Source organism: Narcine bancroftii, chromosome 4, assembly GCF_036971445.1.
Source record: "Narcine bancroftii isolate sNarBan1 chromosome 4, sNarBan1.hap1, whole genome shotgun sequence".
In the NCBI taxonomy this organism is placed as follows: domain Eukaryota; kingdom Metazoa; phylum Chordata; class Chondrichthyes; order Torpediniformes; family Narcinidae; genus Narcine; species Narcine bancroftii.
The window spans coordinates 107,717,876-107,743,812 of record NC_091472.1 but is presented as its reverse complement, the minus strand read 5'-3'; the positions used below and the strand labels follow the sequence as shown (position 1 = coordinate 107,743,812).

The 25,937-nt window shown below is 42.0% G+C and overlaps 1 protein-coding gene across 7 annotated transcripts in view; it reads right to left on the bottom strand.

Moving 5' to 3' along the window:
* Window positions 1–25,937, bottom strand: part of kiz (kizuna centrosomal protein) — a 233,821-nt gene that overhangs the window by 189,095 nt on the left and 18,789 nt on the right. For 4 of the 7 annotated variants that reach the window (XM_069932381.1, XM_069932382.1, XM_069932384.1 and 1 more), the window contains exons 2-3: window positions 25,334–25,396; window positions 15,191–15,347 (exon numbers count right to left, since the gene is read on the bottom strand). In XM_069932381.1, the coding sequence (XP_069788482.1) occupies window positions 15,191–15,347; window positions 25,334–25,396 (220 nt within the window). Of the gene's footprint in view, window positions 1–8,196; window positions 10,605–12,798; window positions 12,975–15,190; window positions 15,348–25,333; window positions 25,397–25,937 lie in introns of those variants that run through there. The other 3 variants (XM_069932388.1, XM_069932386.1, XM_069932387.1) reach the window with 3 other exon arrangements.

Sequence of the window (25,937 nt, the reverse complement as noted above, 5' to 3'; positions counted from 1 at the left end):
AATTTCCTGATTAAAGTGAACTTTACACAATTAAGAGCTACAATACTGATTTTTATTTTCAAATTATTTTACATTATCTTTTGTCCTTTAAAATGTTTATTCTTAATGCTGGTGTATTAATTAGGCATTGTAAGATTAAGTCTCAAGCAACCAGAAAATTTGAAAATCCAGCATCTACCAATCTCTCATAGGTGCCAGATACCAGGGTGGGGGGGGGGGGGGGGTGGGCTTTACTATATATCATATACAGTAGACTGTGCCACAACATCCTTCAAGTTGAAATGAGCCTGTTTACACATAATGCACAGACTCTCGTGCTAAAATGAGGACTGTGGAACCATTCTCATTAAGTTAGAGAAGAGAGAAATTTGGCATAAATGCCAAACTTCATTTACACCAAGAGGTCAATAACAATATAAAAATCCATAAAAATATTATCATATCAATTACAATTTGTGCTGCTAAATAACGAAACAGGGTTGTTTTATTGCAATAGGTAACTACCGTTCTTTTTCTAGCAAGGTTTTTTTCTATCATTTAATAGGTTGAATAATGTCACGATGCTAACCTTTATGTAGGTTAAAATATAATTCAATGGTGTAATTAAGCGAAGCAAATGCACCAATTTTCTTTGACTAGGTGTTAACATTTTTAATGATCTTACTGAACAGATTACCATTTCAATAAAATTATAGTTCCCTAAAATGTAGTCAAGGTTAAAAAGGACTTCTATCTCCCTGCAACTTTGTGTTAGTGCATAAAATTTGTTGTAATGGATATACAACTTCAAATAAAAATACAAAGTACCATGTTCAGTAAAATTCTATATTTTAATGAACAATATACACAACAATTTTAGTATTTTAGGAATGAAGTCAGAGAGTCATAGAGCCTCACATGACAGAAACAGGCCTATAGGTCCAGCTTGTCATTCCCAAAACTCGTCATCCTGTTTTACTTCCACTTGCCCATACTCCTCCAATCCGTGTAGATATCTAAAATGTTTCTTAATGGAAGCTAATATACCATCCTCCAGCTCTTTATCTGGAAGCTTGTTTTACATGCCCATCACCTTCTGATTTAAGAACTGCCCTCTCACCCCCTACAAAATCCTATCCCCCTCATGTGATAGTTGTTCCCTCGTGTCTTTTCCACTCAACCTCTTATGCTTTAAAGAAAAAAGGTCTAGTTTTTCCTGTCTCTCATGATAATTCAACTTCCCTCAATCTGGACACAACCTCTTAAACTTCATCTGTACCCTTTCTAACTTTCTAATGTAATTCCTATAGTGAGGAAAACTGCACACAATTTTCAGTGTGACCTCACCAACATACAACTTTAACATGATGTTTCAACACATTCAATACCCTGACTAATGAAGGCAACTAACCTAATGGCTTCTTCATTACTCTGACTACATCTTTCAAGAGCCACGTCCCCGCACCTCCAGGCCCCTCTGTTCCATCACACTCTTTACGGCACTAACATTAACAGAATAACTGGATTATTTACTCGAATTCAACACCTTACACTTCTCCGAGAGGAACTGCATCTGTCATTCATTAGCCCTGTACCTCACATGATTCTGACCCCAATGCAAACTTCTTAAAACTTAAACCAAACCTCTATAAATATACACAAAAGGAAATATAATTTTTACAAAATACAATGGCTGTTAACTTTGGTTGATGCTGTAGCGAACCACTCAGTCTGTTCTAGCACTAGATCCCAAAGATAAATAGAGCAGTTTGTCATGAGATGAGGAAGACGGTGGGGATTGGGAGGACAAAATATCTGAACAGAGAGCTAAGGATCTCAGAGGTAATAACAATTCACAACGCAATTGCAGCAAGCTTTTATCACTTTTTATTAGTATATTTGGTTAACGCAATGCTGTAACAACGCCAGTGATCGGGACCACAATACGAATCCTGAGCTGTCCGTAAGAGTTTGTGCATTCTCCCTGTGTCTGCGTCAGTTTCCTCCATGTGCTCCATTTCCTCCCATCATTCAAAACGTACCAGGAGTTGTAGGTCAATTGGAGGTGATTGGGTGGCACAGACTTGTGGGCCAAAATGGTCCATAACTGTGCTATATATATTAATTTTTTTAAAAATTGAGACAACTGCATAAACAAATTGCCATGCTCTGACTTTGAATACAGATTTCTTGGAGAGAAAGGAGGTATAAACATTTCATTCTCATTTTTACAACTGTGACTGGAGGAAGCAATTTCAGAATAAGGAGTCCACAGTTTCGGACTGAAATGAAGAGTTCCTTAATTCGGAGCTTGGTGAACTGCTGGGATTCTCCACCCTCAAAAATACAAGCAAAATCTGGAGATCCACTGACCCCGCCGTTTATTCAAAAGAACCAGAACTTGAGTTCAGGATACTGCAGGAACAAAGAATTGAGGATGGTGGAGGAAAATATTGATGAGGTGGAAGATCAGCCATAATTTTAGTGAAGGGCAAAACACCCTCTAAAGACTGGATGGCCTATGCCTGCTCCAATGTTTTATGTTAATTTTGTTCTTCATTATACTGAATATTCTTATTTATTTTTGAGCACCAATAGAGGCAGCCTAATAAAAATAATTTAGTTGCTCTAAGAACTTTAGTGCATTCAGAATACTACAGTGCCATAGAATTGTATTTAGAATATCATTTTTTTAAATCTCCAAAGATTTTAGAATTCTTAAGTATGGATCTCCTATGATATTGTGAGTGACAAAAGGCTCAGTTAGATTCAACATTAACTTTGTGAAGATCAACCATCTGAAATAACAGACTACGCCTCTGGATTATATTTAGTTAATTAGTTTAAGGAATTGTGGTCTACACTTCCGTAATTTAGCACAACATTGCACACACATATGGGTGGCACAGTTAGAGTAATGGTTAGCGCAATCCCTTTACAGCGTCAATGATCAGTTCTAGACTGGGATTTGAATCCCGCACTGTAAGGAGTTTGCACATTCTCCCCATATCTGCGTGGGTTTTCTCCACGGCCTCTGGTTTCCTCCTACCGTTCAAAAATGTACTGGGGGTGTAGGTTAATTGGGGGTAAATTGGCCGGCATGGACTTATGGACTAAAATGGCATATGATCATATGTCTAAAAAATACATATATATTTTCAAATGGACACGAGACTCTTCACACACAGACAGATGAACGCCAGCTCTCTCTTGATTATCAGGTTTTTAATTAAAAATAACATTTTCAAAAATGTCAAGTTGACCATTAATTAAAGAGAGAGAGAGAGAGAGAGAGTTCAGTTCTGCAGTTTTACAGTCAGCAGCAGCAGCTGGAACAGGAACAGGACAAGCTGGCAAGCTTGAGGAAAAATACCCCATTTGGAAGACGGGTTGTGAGTGCTTAGTTCAGCCCGGTTAAATCCATCATGGTTCATGCCAGAGGTTAGGACTGGCTGCTTAATGTTTCACTTGAAATAAGTGAAACAAAAAGGAACTCTGTGGTGACCTGAAAGAAAGAGATTATCATCTGGAAAACCCTGATGGGGCAAGTTTCTTTGGCAAAACACTGACGTGGCAGATTAAAAGGGATCAGTTTGTGACCAGGAACAACAAATTTCTCTCTGAAAACTGACAAGAACCTTCCTGAATGGTAACCATTTACCTTTCAAGCACCAAAGCCTGGTGCACTTTATAAATGTTAAATTCTGTGCACAGTATATGAATTTCCTGCAACCAGTGAACTTGGAAGAATGAGAAGTGAGATTGGACTGTGAATCAAAGAACTTTTCTAAACTTACACACACACATTACATACATGTGATCTTAGAATTAGAAGGAGGTTAAGTTAGGTTAGTTAAAGTTAGTTAAAGTTAAAGTGTGATCCTGTTTTCATGTTTAAAGGTAATTAAAAGCAACTTTTGTTTAAGAAACCAGTTGTCTTGGTGAATATCTATTGCTGCTGGGATTGGAGTCCACTGGGCTCATAACAAAAGATGGCAGGGGAGTGGGGCTGAGTGGGAAAATGGATCAGCTCATGATCAAATGGTAGAATGAACTCAACAGCCTGAATGGCCTACTTCTTCTCCTATATCTTATGGTCTTATGCTTCACATCAGGACCATATCAGTGAATTATTACAGTCTGTTATTGAAAGGAAAGATTCTGCTACTGATTTAATCCTTCAATATTTCACAGGCATTTATTGTTATTTTCTCCACTTCCCACCTTTGTGCTGGCTTTTCCTCTGTCATGTTTCCACTTCTAATGAAAGGTCATGGGCCAGAAACATTAAACTTGTTTCTCTCTCTAAAGACACTCCCTCTTTTGTTTTTATGTGTGTTCATCATTTCCTGCTTTTTCTTTCTTTGGCTTGGCTTCGCGGACGAAGATTTATGGAGGGGGTAAAAAGTCCACGTCAACTGCAGGCTCGTTTGTGGCTGACCAGTCCGATGCGGGACAGGCAGACACGATTGCAGCGGTTGCAAGGGAAAATTGGTTGGTTGGGGTTGGGTGTTGGGTTTTTCCTCCTTTGCCTTTTGTCAGTGAGGTGGGCTCTGCGGTCTTCTTCAAAGGAGGCTGCTGCCCGCCAAACTGTGAGGCGCCAAGATGCACGGTTTGAGGCGTTATCAGCCCACTGGCGGTGGTCAATGTGGCAGGCACCAAGAGATTTCTTTAGGCAGTCCTTGTACCTTTTCTTTGGTGCACCTCTGTCACGGTGGCCAGTGGAGAGCTCGCCATATAATACGATCTTGGGAAGGCGATGGTCCTCCATTCTGGAGACGTGACCCATCCAGCGCAGCTGGATCTTTAGCAGCGTGGACTCGATGCTGTCGACCTCATTTCCTGCTTATACTATGCCTTTATTCACTGCCTATCATCCAGATAAACTTGCTTGCTTACACTTTGTTCTCCTTTGAATGATGACGGACAGTGGAGTACTACTTGATTTCCTCATTGGAGTCCGAATATCAACACAGACATTTCAGTTTTCATCAAATTATGTGGACAGTAATAAAGAAAGAAAGAATGAACTGCTCTGACTGAGGATTTTTAATTTGATTTTTTTTGGGGGGAACAATAAAATTTCTCTTCAAACTCACTTTGTTCAAATGAGATCTATTCTTCCCTGTTCCATATGCACAATTTCAAAGCTTAAAATAATTGCACCCACTTATCTATTCCAATTTAAGCTTGCCATCAAATGAGGTCAATGTCAGAGTTAACAACTGGACCATGTTCCTCCTCAATAAAGCACTTAATGTTAGTATGTGAAGGTGGTAGGTTTGTAATGGAATTAAGGTACTGAGAATACATCCACCATAAACTTCAATGGAAACCAATGAAGAGATGAATCTACCTCTTGCAAGAATTTTGTTCCACCACACTTAAGAAATGAGCATGAATTGGACTTTGAGAAACATTGCTTCTTGGCCTGCAGTCTAAGTTAATTTACCACTACTTATAGCCCTTTGACCAGGTTTAATTTGAAACAATAATTAGGTTAGAGAGATTCCACTTAATTGTTTTCTTTACCAATTATAGTTCTTTTAAACATTTTCTTACAAACTTAACATGAGATCCTTAATTTCCCATAAATCTGTACCATGGCAAATTTTATCTCGTTTTTTCTAACACTCCTAGACCACACCACCAAACTCAAAAATACTCAAATGATGAAATCAGAGTTCTGTGCACCAATTTTTAAATGGAAGAAACATCCAACTTTCAAATAATAATTTCACACCTGTCACATAGAAACTCAGATAGGATTTTCAGAAACATTATAATTTCTATTCTTCCAAAATTTGGTTTCCCATACTTTACAAAAGTGCAGCTCCAAAAATAATTTTTAATGTACTCCTTTAAAATAATATAAAATATGCACTGAACATGCCATGAAAATAAATAAATTTTCAACATTTTAAACATTGCCTTGTGACAATCAGCTGGCTATTCCCTTTAGCTAGAATTAGAGGACACTATGGAAGAACAAATATGGAAGAACAAATATGGAAGAACCACCTTGATCCATGTAAATTCATCTGATAGTTGAACCTGCAGTCTGTGAAATCTCATTTTTGTTTCACAGTATTGTTGCTATCAACTTCTACATTCCCGCCGACACCCCATGCCAAAGAGCACCAATCATTTTTAGGGAGTTGTACATGTCGAGCAATGCTCAGGGAGGAGATGGAGATGCCTCAAATACTGTTTATTATCTGCTCCCTCTTCAAATCCTAACTTTGTTTCTTTGGCTTGGCTTCGCGGATGAAGATTTATGGAGGGGTATGTCCACGTCTACTGCAGGCTCGTTGGTGACTGACAAGTCCGATGCGGGACAGGCAGGAACGGTTGCAGCGGTTGCAAGGGAAAATTGGTTGGTTGGGATTGGGTGTTGGGTTTTTCCTTCTTTGTCTTTTGTCAGTGAGGTAGGCTCTGCGGTCTTCTTCAAAGGAGGTTGCTGCCCGCCGAACTGTGAGGCGCCACCCACCCAGCGCAGTTAGGTCTTCAGCAGCATGGATTCGATGCTTGCGGACTCTGCCAGCTCGAGTACTTCGATGTTGGTGATGAAGTCATTCCAATGAATGTTGAGGATGGAGCGGAGACAGCGCTGATGGAAGCATTCTAGGAGCCGTAGGTGATGCTGGTGGAGGACCCATGATTCGAAGCCAAACAGGAGCGTGGGTATGACAATGGCTCTGTACACGCTGATCTTTGTGTGTTTCTTCAGGTGGTTGTTTTTCCAGACTCTTTTGTGTAGTCTTCCAAAGGCGCTTTTTGCCTTGGCGAATGTGTTGTCTATCTCTTTGTCGATCCTTGCATCAGATGAAATGGTGCAGCCGAGGTAGGTAAACTGGTTGACCGTTTTGAGTTCTGTGTGCCTAACTACTTACATTGTATATCTCCAACTGTTGTTATTATTCTGATTGCAGTATTGTACATAATTTGTGGGAAAATCCATCAAAGAAAAAGCAAGAATAGAAACATTTCACAGCATATTGGGTATGCAGATGTTCAGTCACAGGAACCAAGTACCTTTCTTCTTAATTAAATATGGACATCAGTGCTGTAATTCTATCGGGAATAGATTAATTTTTGTTCAACACAATATGCAACAAGCAGACTTCAGTTAGAGTTCATCGATACAAACATACTGAAAAAGAGTAGACCGCATATAAGCCATTTTCTCATGGTTGGCCTTGCCGAGGGCCCATCAAATTAACATACTATCTCTGAAAGAAGAGATTGAAAAAAAGACATTTAATTGTACATAAAAGTCATCACAGGGAGGAAGCATGTCATCTCTGCTTTTTATATGGAAACAAAGCAGATAATGGAAACTCAAAATGTAACCAATTCAAAGTGCAAATTTCATCATTGCTGCAGTGAAACACCAGCTTGCTAACATTACCAGCCAATGCTTCAATATGTTAAGAATCTTGAATTATGTTGCATTTTAAATCATTATTTACTTTAAACATTTCATTGTCTAATTTTTAATCAATGAAATGATCACAATAGTATCATGATTGATTTAATTGCAGTTAAGTTTTAAATATTAATTGCCTGATAGCAATTTACTTAATTGCATCTTTAGCCAAAAATAGTTCCATATGTTACAAATGCCATGGCAAACATAAATATAGCTAGTTGAAAACTGAAATATGTTAACATCAACAAGTATCTAGTGAACTGTCTGTTTTATTTATGAAAATGTATCAATTTTCTCACTTGCAAATGTTAACTAATGATAAAAAAAATCAAGCATCATAGCTATTAAGCATTTTGCAATCTTATAGATTAATCTAAATGACAGTTTCTGAATGTCAATGTGCACCCAATTTGTTTATTGGTGAAGATGCTGTATTTTCTTCTTGTTTAGAAGACTAAAACAAAAGTTTGGGAGGTAAAAGATGATTTATTTTTAAAATGTTTGTCCTGTAGTGCTGGACACAGCCAAGAAAGACTCAGCCACCTCACTGAATGTCACTAATGACTGTTTTTATTCAAATTCAGCGCACGCCCTTTCAAGGGCAGCATGAGCTCAGTCATCTCGTACATTGTGACATCGTAATCGCTGCCCCAGGCGCGCGCTGGGCAAGAGACTTGAGGCAGGGAGAAAACCCTGACAGCGCCATCTTCCCATGGCTGCCCCGCCACGTGGCGTTACACATGGAGCCAGTTTGCCATGAGAGAGGGTACTGCCACACAACTCACCCTCCAGAACTGGCTACACATCCTGCTGCTTGGGCGGGCGGCCCCAGTCTTTGGGCATGGCCGTCTGCACCGGTCATGATAGGTCTAAGAGCCACCTTCAAACGGTCCATGGTGAAAAGTTCATCTTTACCCCCTATGTCCAAAGTGAAAGTCCTGCTGGACCTCTGGAGAACCTTGTATGAACTTTCATACGGGCTTTGTAAATGTGCCGTATGTGGGCTGCGCCGAACAAATACGAATTCCACCGAGTCCAGCTCTTTGGTACGATGTGTCGGCCGGATGCCATGATGCAAGGGAGGTGGGGGGGGGGGGGGGGGCGGGCTAGCAAGGATAGATTCTTACGGAAATCTGCCAAAAGGTTCACATGCTCGGACTTGACGTTGGGCTCCAGGCCAAAGAACTCACCGGGCAGCGAGTGTGGCGCGCCATAGACTAGCTCTGCAGACGACACCTGTAGGTCCTCCATGGGTGCTGTTCTGATGCAGAGGAGGACCCAGGGCAGTTTGTCTGCCCAGCCTGGGATGGTGAGGTGAGCCACGAGGGCGGATTTCATATGATGATGAAAAACCTCTCCACCAGACCATTTGCTTGCGGGTGGTAGGCTGTGGTGTGTTGAAGTTTATCCCCAGGAGGTTCACCAGCTGAGCCCAGAGCACGGAAGTGAACTGGGTGCCCCTGTCATTGGTGATGTGCGCCGGGACTCCGAACCTAGCAATCCAATGATTGACTAGGTTCCTGGCGCACGTCTCTGCAGAATCCTCTTTGATGGGAATGGCCTCCGGCCATCTCGTGGTCCGATCGACTATTGTGAGGAGGCAGCGTGCTTCTCTGAATACCGGAAGGGAGCCTACAACATCAACATGGATGTGTTGAAATATCCGCACCGTCGGGTTGAATTTCTGTATTGGGGCCTGCATATGCCAGTGGACATTAGAGGCCTGGCACCTGGTGCAGTTCCTCGCCATCTTGGCCTCTTCCTTTTTGAGCCCGTGCCACACAAACCGCTCTGCCACCATTCACACCAAAGACTTCACCAAGGGGTGGGCTAGGTCGTGGACTAAGCTGAAAACCCTCGACCTCCACTGTGATGGGACTACTGGGCGCGGCGAGCTGGTGGAGATGTCACAGATCAGCATCTCCAGGCTGTTGGGCAACTGAATATCCTAGAGCTAGAGGCCAGAGATGGCGGTCCGGAGAGCCTGCGTCTCTGTGTCCAGCTTCTGGGCCTGTCCCAACTGTATGTAATCAAGGCCAGGGGTGAGAGCGTTGATCATTGGATGAGAGAGCATATCTGTCACAACGTTGTCTTTGCCTGCCCTGTGCCAGATGTCGGTGGTGAACTCCGACATGTAAAAGAGGTGGCGTTGCTGGCGAGATGATCACGGATGTTTGACCATCGCGAGTGCCTGTGTGAGGGGTTTGTGGTCCGTGAATACCGTGAAGGGCCTACCCTCCTGAACGTATCGAAAGTGCCAGATGACCAGGTACAGCACCAGTAGATCCCGGTCGAATGAGCTGTAATTGAGCTCCATCGGGCGCAGCTGTTTGCTAAAGAAGGCCAGTGGGCACAACTGTCCGTTGAGCCACTGTTCGAGTATGCCCCCTACTGCCATGGCTGAGGTGTCAACTGGAAGCGCCACGTGTGCCTCTGGGCGTGGGTGCACCAATAGAGTTGCGTTGGCGAGGGTCTCCTTTGTTGCGGCAAAAGCGGTCTCTGCCTCCTCCGACCAGGTCAGGACTTTCTCCTTAGTGACGATCAACACGAACAGCGGTTGCATGGTGCGGGCGGCGCCGGGTATGAACCTATGATAAAAATTTCCCATCCCCACTAACTCCTGCAGGCCCTTGAGGGTGGTTGGCTTGGGGAACTGCTGGACGGCCGCAACCTTCTCTGGCGCCAGAGCAGCACCTGCTGCCGAGATGGTGTGCCCCAGGAACTGCAGCGTCTGCTTGCTGAACTGACACTTGGCCACGTTGACCACGAGGCCAAAATCCGCCAGTTGGGCAAACAGGATACGGAGGTGGGCCTTGTACTCTTCACGGTTGCAACTGGCGATAAGGATATCGTCCAGGTAGATAAACACAAAGTCCAAATCCCTACCCACTGCATCCATGTGGTGCTGAAAAGTCTGGGCCGCGTTCTTGAGGCCGAAGGACATACACAGGAATTCAAAGAACCCAAAGGGAGTGATGATGGCCATGTTGCCGATGTCCTTGGGGTGAACCGGGATCTGATGATAACCCCGCACCAGATCGACCTTGGAGAAGATTTGCGCACCTTGGAGATTGGCTGAGAACTCTTGAATGTGTGGAACCGGGTACCTGTCCAATGTGGTCGCATCATTCAAACGCCGGTAATCGCCGCAGGGTCTCCAGCACCCATAGAATTTGGGGACCATGTGGAGAGGGGATGCCGAGGCACTATCAAAGCGATGGACGATCCCCACCTCCTGCAGCCGGGAAAACTCCTCCTTTGCCAGCTGCAGCTTCTCGGGCAGAAGTCGTCTGGGCTTGGCGTGCAGCAGGGGGCCCTGCGTGGAGATATGGTGGTTTACCCCGTGCTGGGGTAAGATGGCGCTGAATCATGGTTGAAGGATGGCAGGGAACTTATGGAGTATGTTCGAATACTCATCCCTGGAAGTGGCGATGGTGGTGATCTCTGGCCTGCAGGCATTCATGGCATCCAGGCGCACTGAATGGAAGGTGCGAGTGTTAACCAGCCTCTTGCCCTTCATGTCGACCAACAGTCCATGTGCACTTAGGAAGTCGGCCCCTAACAATGCAGTACCCACTGAGGCTAACACGAACTTCCAGTGGAATTTCTCTTTCCCGATCTGGATCTGCGCCCTGCAGGTACCATAGGTCTTGATGGCAGAACCGTTGGCTTCCTGCAGGGTGGGACCACAAGATCAGGTGTATGTCTCGAGGGCGGTGGGGGGCAGGATGCTCAGCTTCGCTCCTGTGTCCACCAGGAAACATCAGCCAGTGGACTTGTCGGTAACATGAAGGAGGCTGTCCACGTGGCCAGCTGTCGCAGCCATCAATGGTGCCTGGCCGGGTAGTTTCCACTGGTAGTCACACGGTTGTCGGCACTTACGAGCTTGCGCTTCCCAGCGCTGATGGCAAAAGCACCAGGTGGAATGGTGCTCCTCCGGCTTGTGCTTGGGGGAGTGTTGCGGCCGCGCAACCTGACTGAGGGCTGCTTCATTCTCCCTCTTGGTGCACCAGAGGGTGTCCGCTTGGGCTGCAACTCAGCATGGATCCATGAAGTCCTCATCCGCCAGGAGAAGTTGGATGTCCCCGGGCATCTGCTTGAGGAAGATCTGACGGAATAGGAAACAAGGTTTGTGATCCTCTGCCAGCACTAGCATCTCGTCCATTCGGGCTGATGGTGTGCGGTCCCCAAGCCCGTCGAGGGGCAGGAGCCTGGAGGCACGCTGCTGAGGGGAGAGCCCGAAAGTGCCAAGGACCATGTATTAGATCATTCACCCTGGTTGCCATTTCTTCATCCAGCACACTCACGACGTGGTAGAACATCGTGGCATCTGCTGAAATGTTCCTCAGTTGAAACTGAGCCTCCGCCTGCCCAAACCACGTACGTGGGCGATGAGTCCAGAAGGAGGGCAGTTTGATGGCAACGGCATTGATCTCTGCCAGATCCATGTTCTTGAGACCAGAGAGGCATTTGGGCTCAACGGAGTCACCAATGTAGTGCTGGACACAGCCAGGAAAGACTCAGCCACCACAACGAAAGTCGTTAACGACTGTTTTTATTCAAATTCAGTGCACGCCCTTTTAAGGGCAGCATGAGCTCAGTCACCTTGTGTATTGTGACATCATAATCGCTGCTCCAGGCGCACGCTGGGCAGGAGACTTGAGGCAGGGAGAAAACCCTGAAAACGCCATCTTCCCATGGCTGCCTCCCCACGTGGCTCTACACAGGGGGCCAGTTCGCCATGAGAGAGTGCACCACCACAGTCCTCTCATTTTAAAAAAATTGCTAAATGCAAGGCCTACAAAGGGAAATCATGTGAGATATATAGCAAACTACCAATGATATTTTTTACCCATCTGATCCAAAATAGTAGTGTGTAAATTTAAAGAATGCATTAATAAAGTTGAAAACTAAACACCCCACATTACTAGTTCCCCATTCTCCATTTACAAAGAATGTACAAAATCCTTCATTCTTGAGAAATTTTCACGATCATCTATTTTCCAAAAATGAGTAAAAACATACTTAAATGTGAAAATCTATTTCAGAAAATGTGCACTGCTTTCTTAACATTGCTCTATTGTGGGATTTGGGCTTCATTAAACAAGAAAATTATTCAAATGTCACAAAAAGGTTAAATTGAATTTTTTATAGATTCAAAAAGATTTGATCTGCAGTTGAGATACTGGTTCAGAGATCAACAACACAGACATTAAGTACTCTTCTGTCATTAAATGCTACTTTTGAAGCTGCCCATGTTGCAATGACTGTTATAATGCTATAAAGAAGATGATTTTTGAATAGATTGGAAGTCATCTGTTTTATCAGAATCAATAGACACTTTTTAAAAGATAATTTAGTTCATAAAGTAACAGCACCAATTTTACCTTCTCTTAAAGATGCTGATATTCACAATAGTTCCAGACATTCTTCCAGATCCACCCTGCTAATGAGATACTTAACAGGCTTAAAAATGAAAACCAAGTTAAGACATGTGTTCTTTCCAGCAGGCAACACTGAATTGTACTGACTTGAAGAAGATCGGAAGGTTTCCTACTGCATCCTGATATAGAACAAAGAGTTTTATATTATTCTACAAATATAAACTGAAAACAGCTAAAAGAGCATTTGACCAGAAAGTAAACCTGAAAACTTTATCCAATTAGCTCAGTACAATGTTGTGTGCTGTCTTTTTTATAATTTAAATAACTAATTTTATTGAGCTACACTTATTTATCCCAACAGTACAAGGATGTGAAAATGTTGCAGAAACGCAGGTGGGGGTTGATTAATTCCACCTATCCAATGTCAGTCAAAAACAAAGAGAAACACTCTAATTTAGTGTTAAGAAAAGCACCTGCCTGCCAAAATCTCTGCGAAGTCATTATGATGCAACTGAAGAAAGAACCCCATGTCATAGAATCATACAGTATGGACCACACCATTCCGACCAATTCAACAATGCTAATCAAGTTGGCATTCTGGGCTAGTCTGCATTTGGTCTAGATCAGTGGTTCTCAACCTTTTTCTTTCCACTCACATACCACTTTAAGTAATCCCTATGGCATTGGTGCTCTGTGATTAGTAAAGGATTGCTTAAGGTGGTAAGTGAGTGGGAAGGGAAGGTTGAGAATCACTGCTCTAGACCCAATTGTTACTGAAATATTTTGCTTGAGAAAAATTGTCATTAGCCCATTTCCTTTGGAGTTACGAAACCGTGCACATAACGAGTCAATTAGGTACGATTAAAACAGTGGTTTTCAAACTTTTTTTTTCCACCCACACATCATCTTAAGTAATCCCTTACTAATCACAAAGCACCTATGGCATAGGGAATACCTAAAGTGGTATGTGAGTGGAACAAAAAAAGGTTGAGGAAGGACTATTGGTCTATATCCTTTTTTTTAAATATATATTTTTATTGATTTGGTGGAGGGAAATATTACATGTTATATATTATCGACATATGAGTTACATATCTTTTATATAACGTAATACAGAATATGAATCATAAGTGATTTATACATTGTCTTGCGCACAATGCTCAAATAAAATGGAAATTCCCTTAAGAAAATTTCACCTCATATTCTAATATTACAACATATTCATTATTGGTTATATAATTGGACTAATCTCTTCTACTTAAAAAGTAAAAAAGAAAAAAAAGACCCCCACCCCATTCTAATCCTACCCCTCCCACTAAACACAGTCACCAGCGAATAATATGTGAAAATAGAGTCCAGCTTCCGGACATTGGATGGGAAACCCCAGAGCACCCACGTGAATGTATTCAAATTATGATAGTAGTCCATAAATGGGCCCCATATCTTGTCGAATTCAAGCTTGATCTCTTCAATGTTATTATCTAATTTTCTCAAAACTCAAGCAAGACATAATATCCTGTACCCATTGCAGATGATTTGGTGCTAAGCTATCTTTCCATTTCATCAAAATTGCTCCTCTGGCTATCAGTGAAGTAAAATCTGCTATTCTGTTTTGAATCAAGTTCAACAAAATATTCTCCTCTTGAGAATAACCAAACAAAGCAATAAAATGGCATGGTTCCAATTTAATCCTAAGAATCTTTGATAAAATTTGGAAGAATTGTTCCCCAAATTCTTTTCGTTTTGGACATTCCCAAAACATACGAATCAGAGTGGCCTTAAAGATTTTATTGCATAGTGGACCAACATCAAAATAAAATTGAGATAGTTTAACTTTGGACATTTGTATTCCATGTACCACTTTAAATTGTAATACCCTTCTAAGCCCTTTCTATCCACATATCCCTCTGCAGAATTTTTACTCCATTCACTCCTTTCCTCTACTGACTCACGCCAAATCACCTCCCAAACTTTTGCAATAGATCATTGGTTAATAAGGGAATCAAGGTTAGTGAAGTAAAAGCCATGATCTTATTGAGCATGTGCAAAATTTAGGCTTTATTTCTTGTTCTTACTCACAAGTCACATGCAGAACAAGTATTTACCCTTTGTGGAAATGGATGTTGCACAGAAATGATGTTAATTTAAAGAATATTGCTGAGAATGGAGTCAACATAGGGGGTAATGACAGGAAGTGGGGAAGTGTCAGAGGCTGAAGGAAGATTTAAAGTCTCTGCAGTGGAGACAGATGAAGGAACATAGTTGGGATCTGAAATTTTGGTAAAGGTACTGCCTTATAATTGCAATTACATATTCTTTATCTGTTGCATAATTAAATAGTTATTATTCAAAAATGAATAGTAAACTATTGGATTAGCAGTTAGCAATGTTCTACCTTCATTTGTTTCCATGTGCCCAAACCTGCTGTCAATGCTGCAATCTGACTGTCAAAATTCTCAAAGTCTTTCAGCAGCTGTTGGTTGTGAAATTGAGTTTTTCTCTTCCGCTCATGTAATTCTTTCAAATAACTTTTCAATCTGGCACTCCTTTGCCTGGAAATGAGAAAAAGTAGTGCATTAGCAAAGAGACTGCAAATTGAAACTTTTTTTTTTCTCTCTCCCTCTCTGCAAAAAGCTGCTTGACTCGCTGAACATTTGCAACATTCTCTGCTTTTATTTTAGATTTCCAACATCTGTGGTTTTTTGGTGCTTTTTGGTAATGAGGGCATCTGTGTGTCATCATCTCACTTATAGCAGCTTTCAGTATGGTTCCAATGATTTTACCACCCAGCAGCAAATAAATCTGAAATGGGAGGGAAGCCAGGCTGGATTCTTGGAGAATTTTCGAGGTAACATTACAGTCAAAGGAAAAGAAATCTTTGAGTGAAGCTCTGGTTTCAACAACATAGTTGAGAATTAAGCAAATACAGTCTAATCCAGTTGGAGGACAACCACTGAAGAAGGGTGCTATGTACAACTATGTCAAGGTTTACAGGACAAGGATAGATGGTCACAATGAAACTCCTGAAAGGATGTCTGCTCAAAACTCCCCAATAATTTATCAAGTTCAAGTTTATTTATCATCGAATTGGACAAGTACAATCCAACGAAACAGAGTTTTTTGGTCGGAGGTGCAAAACATTACAAACACATACAGACAAACAATAGATATGCACAATATGCATATACAAATATTAAAATATATTAGTATTGTGAAATAAATAGAACCATGGAGCAGTTCATCAGTTGTTCGGCAGTCTCACTTCCAATGATAAAAAGCTGTTTATCAGCCTGGTGTTTCTGGCTCTGATACTTCTGTATCTCTTTCCTGATGGGAGTAGCTAAAAGTAAGGTGGTAAGAGTCCTCACTGAGCCCCCCTTAGACAACAATACCAGTCTTATGGTCCTGTGGATTGACCTCCGATCTAATGCTCTCCATTAACTGTATCACAACGTGATGCCGCTGGCCAGGATGCTCTCAATAGAGCTCTTATAGAAAGTTGACAGGATGGTGGCCTGCAGCCTTGCCTGTCTCAGTCTTCTCAGGAAGTGCAGTCACTGTTGCGCCTTCTAGACAAGTAAATGTAGTGGCTTCAGGGTAGGTCACTTCCTAAGTGGACTCCGAGGAACTTGGTGCTCTCCACTATAAAGTCCACAATCATCTCCTTCATCTTGTCCACGTAGAATCTCAAGTTGTAATTCTTGCACCATTTCACAAGATTTTCCACCTCTTCTCTGTAATGTGACTCATCATTGTTGATGATGAGGCCAACTAATGTCGAGTCTTCTGCAAACTTGATGACTCTGCTGGAGTTGGATCTGGTGCTGCATTCGTGGGTCAGGGGCATGAACAAGAGCAAGTGGAGCACACAGCTCTAAAATGCGCCACTGCTCAGTGTGATGGTGTTTGATGTTCTGTTGCTAACCAAGATAGATTGTGGTCTCTCCATTAGGAAGTTAGACAGGGGTGTTGAGTCCCAGCAAAGACAACCTCTCCATGACATTCAGGGGTATGATCATATTAAATGCTGAGCTGAAGTCAATGAACAGCAGCCTGGCACAAGAGGTGTCGCTCTCCATGTAAGAAAGGACAGAGTGGAGGGACAAGGCTGTAGCATCATCAGTGGAATGGTTCCATCTGTAGATGAATTGAAATGGGTCCAATGTCTCAGGGAGGTGGGCTTTGATGCATTCCATCACCAGATGCTAGAAGGTCAGTGCCACTGGGCGGAGAACCAGACCAAAGTTGAGTACAAAGCACACATTTATTTCAGGGATGGAAATGGGACAACAGGATCGATATTTTAGGCAAACCTCTATACACACACACATACACAATGAACTATAACATACAATGATCAGGGAAAAATCACTACGATGCCCCACCACCCCTCGACTCAGTGCAGGCACGGCTCTATGCAACAAGGGACATTAATTAAATGCTCCTTTTAACAGTGCACATGTTACCAACAGTTCCTCCAGCACCCTTCCACATTTCTAGGCCTGGAGTGAAGCAGGGTGGTCCCAAGCTGGAAAAGAGAGAGAACAAAGAGAACATGGCACCTTTATAGTGCTGGAGGGACAAGCCCACATCATTTACTGGGGGCCAATAGCTCAGTGGCAGGAGGGTTAATCTAATTACAACAGCCAATGGCCCAAAGCCAAGTACAGGCAGCCTGGAGAGTGCAGTTCAGGTAATTTACATGTGTCCAACAATGTGCACTAATGGGTGGGGTGGAACCAAACCTTGATTGGCAGCTGGTGTGTCCTCCGACTAGGTAGGGGCAATGCTGTCACATGACAGTCACGACCCTTCCCAATACAGTCCCTCCAGCGTTTCTGTGTATTTACTACAATCACAGTGTCTGCAAACTTTTGTGCTTCACTTTGTGCATCGATGTTCTGTCTATCCAGAAGGGAGGTATCATTCTTTATGACTCACAAGGTTGTCTTGTGGTCTGTTATAGCTTTGATCCCGTACCACATATGCCTCATGTTATCTGTGTCACTCAGCTAACTGCATCTTTTGTGTCTATCCACGCTTTGCCTTCCAGATTGCGTGGGAGATTTCAGCCTTGGTTAATCTTAGTGCCATCTTGTCTCCTATCCTGAAGGCATCATCACAGGCCTGATAAGTACACAGACCTCTGCAGGAAATAGTCATCAACAGTTAACCCTGGTTGTGTAGCATTTGATTGTGTACTCCTCCATGTTTATATAGCCGTTGGAGGGGGTCACCCCACTGAAATTACTTCAGTCCATAGTCTCAAAGCAGTTCTGCAGCACTGCTATGCCACGTGCCCACCAGCCAGATCCTGATTTCCCTGTAAAATGGCTTTGTTCATTTTGCCAGAGGTCCATATGCCGGGGTTAGCCAGACAGATATGTGATCTGAGTAACGAAGGTGAGGGCAAGGGGCAGCCTTTTTTGCACCAGGAACATTGGTGCATACCCAATCTAGGATGTTTTCTCTTCTGGTGGCGAAGTGGACATGCTGTTGAAACCATGATAGAAAAGTTTTCAGGATGACGTGGTTGAAGTCGCCAGCTACAATCACGCCACCATCAGGATGGGAAATTTGGGTTTCACAGGTCACACCATAAAGCTCCTTCATTGTTTCATCCTCATGTGTTGAAGGCAAAGCATAAAGTGACACCATCAGCTTGGCTGAGAATGCCCTGGGCAGGTAGAAGGGTCTGCATTTCACCATCGGCAACTCTATTTCCGCTGAGAAGAAGGTCTTTACAACAGAGACATTTTGGAACCAGTTCTCAGTGATATAAATGCTCAGTCCCTCTCCTCGATTCTTACCAGAAGAAACACCATCTTTGTCTGCCCAAAAGGAGATAAGGCCATCAAGTTGAATTGTGGAGTCTGGAATGGAGTCCTGGAGCCACGTTTCTGTAATCACCAGAGCACAGTAGCCTTGCAATTCTTTCAGGTTCAGATGTAGCTGCAGGTAATCCATGCTGTTCCACGCTGAGCCTACTGAATTTCCAAATGCCACACAACAGTCAAAGACATGGATGGGAGGTTACATATCAAGAACCTCACATGCGCTGTTGGCATCAGTTCCTATATTTCACAGATGGTTGACATGATGCAATCTCTAAAAGATGTCTTTTTGAGGGTAGATCATGTCCACATAACTGTCTCTCATCCCAAAATGGAGCATAAAAGTTTCACTGGGCTTTCATATCAATTATCTATGAAGAAGTTTGAGCATTCAAAATATTAACAGTTTTTTTTTAAGGCCAGCCTGTGCTTGCTTTTAAGTGATTATCCAAAATACTTCTCCCTTCATGGCTTGTATTTTGGAAAAATAATAACATAGCAATGTTCATTGAATTTTCTTTCTTCTCTCTGTGTGGTCCACAACTACAGTCCTCATACCCCGGAGTCACAAAATGACCCAGAGACCTAGAAACTGTAAGGTTGTCCTCAAAATTAACTACCAATTTGCAGGATGGACCATTTGGCCCCTTTAGTTTTATTCACTGAAAGAGGATTTTTGAATAAAGTTACTTTGGTACCATGGCAAGAGGATAAAATTGATCTGAGGGATTCATACAAGGAATTCTTAACAGAACACAATTGAAAAGTTCAAGGAGAATTCTAATGAAGGGTCATTGACTTGAAACATTAATTCTGTTTTTTGTTTTCCACAGTTGTTGCCAAATCTATTGATTATTTCCAGCACTTTTTAAATCAGCCAACAATATTAGCTAACATAGCAGACAGAAGAGGCTATTAGCTCAATGTGAATAGAGTTCAAGGAGGTGGAAATTGTCCCATGGATATATTAGTGCGCAATAGATAGAAGAAACATTCAAGTAAAGAACTGGAGGTCCTTTCTACATTAACAATTGCTTGACAAAATTATTTCTAACTACAATGTTTTTGACTGGACAAAATAAGAGTCCCTCTTTTTGAGTAGAAAATTGAAGGATTCTAAAAATAAAATGAACAGATCCATGGCACCATGAATCCAACTTACATAGATATCAGACATCTGTTCCTCAGGATGTTTCTGAGTTACAGACATGCAGGATGAAAGGCAGAAATCCAAGATAATGTGCTCTCAAGAGCCAACGACTCTGACTTGCTGTTCTACTGCAGCACTCAATTTTGATGTGAAAGCAGAGTAATAATACCTGGACCTCAGCTTTTTGCCAGGGAAGACACATTTATGAACAGAGACACCATTCAGTGGAATCACACTATGCAAGGGATCACAGACCCTTAAGAAAAAAAGAAAAGAAAGGTGTGTGCTTTTTTGTGTGTTGAGGTAGATGAAGGTTTTTGCTTGGCTTATTTTAATGCTTTTAATTACTTATTCGAATTTTAGTATTTTTGATTTACATCATAACATATATTTTCATTTTAATATTATGTCCAATAGGAATATTTAGAACAGTTTAAAAACTTTGAACAGTTATCAACAAGTCAAAGGCTGATGAGGCATCCAGGAATGAGTCCTATTTGCTATTCAGAACTTGTTCTGCATCGCATGCAGTCAGCTAATTCACCACCTACATCAGTAATTAAGTGCAAGATGGGAACGACAACGCAGGTGGCAAGTTCAAGCCACAGGTCAGGTCTGAGATAAAGTTCAAATTTATTGTCACACATGCAACCTTAAGATTCTTTTCCTGCAGGCTAAGCAGAATTTCTATTAATCGGTATTGCAGCTAACTATAGTCAAGGAAAGATATGTAAACAAAAGAGGGATATTTCCACAGAAGGAAATGCAAACAAACTGACTATGCAATACAGAAAATAATATTCAATAATAATAATGTGCAAAGTTGGAGTCCTTAAGTGAGTCTCAAATAGAGTTTGTTGTTTAGGAGGACTAGCAACTGTTCCAGAACCTGGTGAAGCAAGTCTTGTGGCACCTCTACCTCTTTCATGATGGCAGCAGCAAGAACATAGCATGTCCTGGGTGGGGTGGATCCTTGATGATTGCTGCTGCTCTCTGATGGCAGTGTTCCATGTAGATTTTCTCGATGGTGGATAGAGTTTTGCCTGTGATGTTCTGGGCTATGTCCACTACCTCTTGCAGGGCTTTCCATTCAGAAGTATTGGTGCCCCCATTCCTTGACATGATGCAGCCAGTCAGCAGATGGTCAGTACACATCTGTAGATGTTTGCTAAGGTTTTTGATGTCATATTAAGCCTCTGCAAGCTCCTGAGACAATTGAGGTGCAGACATGCCTTCCTCACAATGAAATTCGGGTGTTGGGTCCAGGAAAGGGCCTCTGAAACAGTGACCCTCAGGAATTTAAATTTGCTCACCCTCTCCACCTCTAATTTCTCAATGATCATTAGATCATACTTCTCTAGTTTTCCCCTCCTAAAGTCCACAATCAGCTCCTTGGTTCTGTTTACACTGAGTGCGAGGTTGTTGTTAGTACACCATTCAGCCAAGTTTTGAACCTCCTGTATGTTGACACTTTGCCCCTTTTATACAGCCACTATTATGGTATCGTCAACAAATTTGTAGACAGTGTTATGTCATATCAAGCCACATAGTCATATATGCAAAGTGAGTAGAGCAGGGGGCGAAGAACACAGTCCTGTGGTGCTCCAGTGCTGATTGAAATTGTGGAGGAGGTGTTCTTACCAATCCTCACCAATTGTGATTTGGATGTGATGAAATCCAGGATCCACCTACACATTGGGGTATTGAGGCCCAGGTCTTGGAATTTGCTGATTACTGTATATTTCGGCATAAAAGTTGAGTCATGAATCGTAAAAGAATTCACAAATAGGAGGTTGACTTATATGCCAGATATACTTTTGAGTCCTTAAATTCACCAAAAAAAAACCAGATTAACGTCCATTCAGCATTCAAGTCGATGCTGGAAGCACCTCCCCACTGCTGGAGCCACCACTTCCCGACACCTCCCCACCACGGGGACCTTAAGGTTGCTGCTGTCGCTACTGCCTGGTAGGCCGAGATTTTTTTTTTTTACTTGATTTACAGCTTTGTTACTTGCGATTGGGGTGTTTTAAAAATGTTTGGCTTCTTCCTGGGTGACCTGGACAGCCCGAAAAATGGGGGTCGATTTATATGATGGATATAACATAAAACCATTAAAATTAGGCTTTAAAAAAAAAGCTGGGGGGGGGGGGTGGTCAACCTTTCTGCCGGTCGATTTATAGGCCAAAATATATGGTAGTTTTTTTGAATGTCAAACTGTGGTAGATAAAGAGGTTCCTGATGTGTGCATCTTTGCTGTCCAGGTCTTCCAGCCCAACAGTAGTAGATGCAAAGTGAGTAGAGCAGGTAATAGTGTCTGAGGAAACCATGCAAGTTAACTTGGGTTGCTTCCAAGACTTGAAGGATGTCCAGTGACCTAAGTTAACTTGCATGCTTCCCTCAAACACTATTACCAACTGCAGCATGTCAATTCAGTGATTGGGTCTGGACCTTTTGGAATTGTACAACACTATGCTCCTGGCAGGCAGTATGTCAGATTCCATGAGAAAGAGTATCATCACCCTCATCTTCAAACAGAAGGGGAAGAAGGAACTGAAGACCCATTTCATAATTAAACATTAACTACAAAATCCTGTCAAAGGTCATCGCCAATTGCATCGAGTTTGCTCTGGGACAGGTGATCCACCCAGACCAAACCTGCATTGTTCTGGGCAGGAAAATATTGGACAAGACTCATATAGCTCAGAGATACCTTTGTCTATGTGCAGAACAGGAGGGTGGACACCTGCCTGGTCAGCTTGAACCAGGAGAACTCTTTCGCAGGATATCGCACATGTTTATGATGGAAATACTTTCCCAAATGGGCTTTGAGGAGGGAATCTCAAATTGGATTAAACTGCTCTATATGGACATGCATAGTATGGTAGGAAACAGACAGCTTCTCCATTAAGTCAGGAGTCAGACAGGATTGCCTGCTCTCTCGTGTCTTGTTTTTGTGCTGCAGAGAACTTCACTGAATTCATCAGGAAGGATGAGGGCATAATAGGAGAGACATTGTCAGGCAGTAGAGGCACCCAAGAACATGGATGATATCGCCATCTTCTGTTTAGACACATGATCAGTATGCAGACTGATCAGCATCTGCATCTACTTTGAGTGGCGATAGGCACCAGGTAAACTGGAAGAAGAACAAAGCAATTTCTTCGGTAACAGATCTGACCCTCCACCATCCCCTTCACAGACAGATCTGACTAGTCTAGACCAGTGTGGGAGCAGCGTGCCCTCTTAATAACAAGGAAGAACTTGGTCATCAGGTCCAAGGTGTTCTTGGCACTGTTTATATGGCACAGGTGTGGCCCATCTCCGCATATCCACCCTACTCATCACCAGAGTAGTCTTCCGGTTCATATGGGGACCCAAGATGGAAAGGCTTTGAAGGGTCACCATGCACAAGTCGCCAGACTTCGTGTGTGGCTGCATCAGGTTGTGAGTGGAAACAAGGTACAAGGGCAACTTGCCACTATGTACTGAAGTTCTACCTGCCCCAGTGCTGTAAAGGATAGACCTGGCCCCGTTGCCCTGTAATGACCCAGTCAACTGGACATTGCCACAGTACCTATCCTTTGCGGAAAAGTTTTTCTAAACCAACACCTTTGACTACAAGACCATCAGGCAATGGTCAGCATGGAACATCCTGCAAACACTGAGTGACAAGGACTCTATGGATACTATGGGGTGGTTCCCTGAACAGATTATCCAGAGCATCTGACTTAGAACTTGGCCTAGCTGGAAACTAGAGGAGACCTCCCAGTCAGATCCTTCCTGTACGACAGAAATATTATCCACGACATGTGTTGTCCCTGAGGCAGCTGCGGTGGAGTGGAGACAGTGGTTCACTTCTTTGCAGATTGAGGATTTGTTAAATGTCCGTGGAGAAGGATGCAAAGGTCATTGTGTTCATCCCCAATAGTAGGGTGACTGAGGACTTTGTGATTTATGGGCTGTTCCTGGGGATGCACGCAAAGACAGACATCCAGAACTCGGTGAAAGATGATCTTCAGGCACAGTGAGATGCCAGTGAATACTGCTGACTGGCACATTTTAGGTTACAGGAATGTGTTTTAAAGGACACACTGAGGCTTGGTGCAGCCTTCACAGGGTAGGATCACAGTCTGGAGTCCTTCTGTTTCAGAGCATTGAGGGACTAAGAACATGGAGAAGTCTCTCAAACAACAGGGGGGGGAAGTAACTACATGGTGCCACATTGATGGTAAATAGAGAACAAATACAACAATGCAATGATGGAAATATATGTATATAGAAGGTCTTTGAACGGCTTTCATTTTCCAATAATTTAGTGTGAATAAAGTTTATTGGAGGGGGGGAATGACAATTCCGCTATTGGGAAAATTAGTGATTATTTGGGTGGAAGATGATTAATTGAACTTTGCAAAACAAAAAACACCTGGGTGCATCACTGATAGATTTGCTCTTTGTATTATCTCTAAAATAATTTCAAAACTGGTCATTACTGAGCTTCCTGAGAAAAATAAGCAAGTGGATTGATCCACTGGAAATAATATTCAATAAAACAAAAGATGAGAGTCACTGTTAATGGCTCTTCCTGAGTTGACAATTGCAGGAACATGTACATGAAGTAAAATTTTGAATCACAGAACACTAGCAGTCAAGAAGAATGCAGAGAAGAAAAGCCAAGACAGGGAGGATGCTTTAAATTCTGAATCATCGGAATCACAAGCTGTAAAAACAGGTTTGCTGGGCAGACAGTAAAATTGAATTGTTCAAAATAAGCGTATTTTTACATTAAGTGGAGAAAAGAACAATAAGGCATTTCAGACATAGGATTGGTGAAAAAAAGTGGTTTGACATTATTTAGCTAATTTCTGGGCAAAATGTAAGTATAGATTAATGACAGGAAAGCAGCTTTGTTTTTGTTAAGAAAGAAACAGCATTGAGGCTTTTAAGTGGAATGTTATTACTGTCTGCATCCTTACCTCTTGACATAAGATCAGGGAGGGATCGATGCTAGCTGGAACCTAATCCCCCCTTTTTGGTCTCAAGGGAAAGATGCAAGTCATAGCAGGAATCAGCAAAGATACATTCACAGAACACCTTCCTGATGGATATCACTGGCACCACACTCTCTACCTATAAATGGGCAACATGTCTTAAGATCTGCCCTTGTTTTAATACTGCTGCATATTAACAATATGTCAAGTAAATGAAATAGGTTTTTCTTAAATATTTTGGTTCAATTTTAATTATTGGCACTTTCATTATATGAATCTTACAAATGGAGGGAATGCAATTCTGGGAGGTGTGAGGCATTCCAATGGAAAATAAGAGAAATCTGGCCTGGTGAACATCCTCTTTCGCAGTCTCAAACCTACAGATGACCAAATCTGTGGAATAACTGAAGGACATGTATTCTTATGGAAGATGAGATAGCTCTTCATTTGGAAAAAAATGCACAAAAAAACTCATATTAACTCAATTATATTCACAATTAATCCTAAGAAGATGATCCAGAATGATATACAGTAGAATAAATACAATGCAATCCTTCACTTACTTCCACTGATCTGACTGGTTGCATGCCAAAAGGTTCTTTTCCAGCTCCAGCCTTTTACGTTCACTGGAAATAAAAAGGAAATTTGCTATCAGTTAAGGTACTAGATATCAGAAAAAAAAGAACATGGGAACTTCATCCTCATTCACCATTTGTGAGGATATTTGGAAATATGACAATGGTTTTTGAGGTAAATAAAACAATGCAATAAATGTATTTTACTAACATAAAAATAAAATACATTTGTTGTTAGTTGTTATCTGAATGATTTTAATGTCATTGTATTTATAATTGTAATAAAAAATATTTAAATACCATGTATAACAGATAAAGCAATAAAGAAACAGTATCTACTGACAGACAACACTCAAATGAGCTGATGACTGTGGGCAAGGTTTGCAGCATTTCTGAACTCACAAGAAACAATCGAGTTTTTAGCATGCAGAGGCAAATTAAAAATAAAAATATTTAAAAGGCAGGGCAATAGAATCTAAAATTAAACCTACAGCAAATTCCCCAGAAAACAAAATAAATGCAATTAATGAGGAATGGCTGCATAGAAGGTACACACTTAAAAAATCTCAACATACGGTAATATCATCAGTAA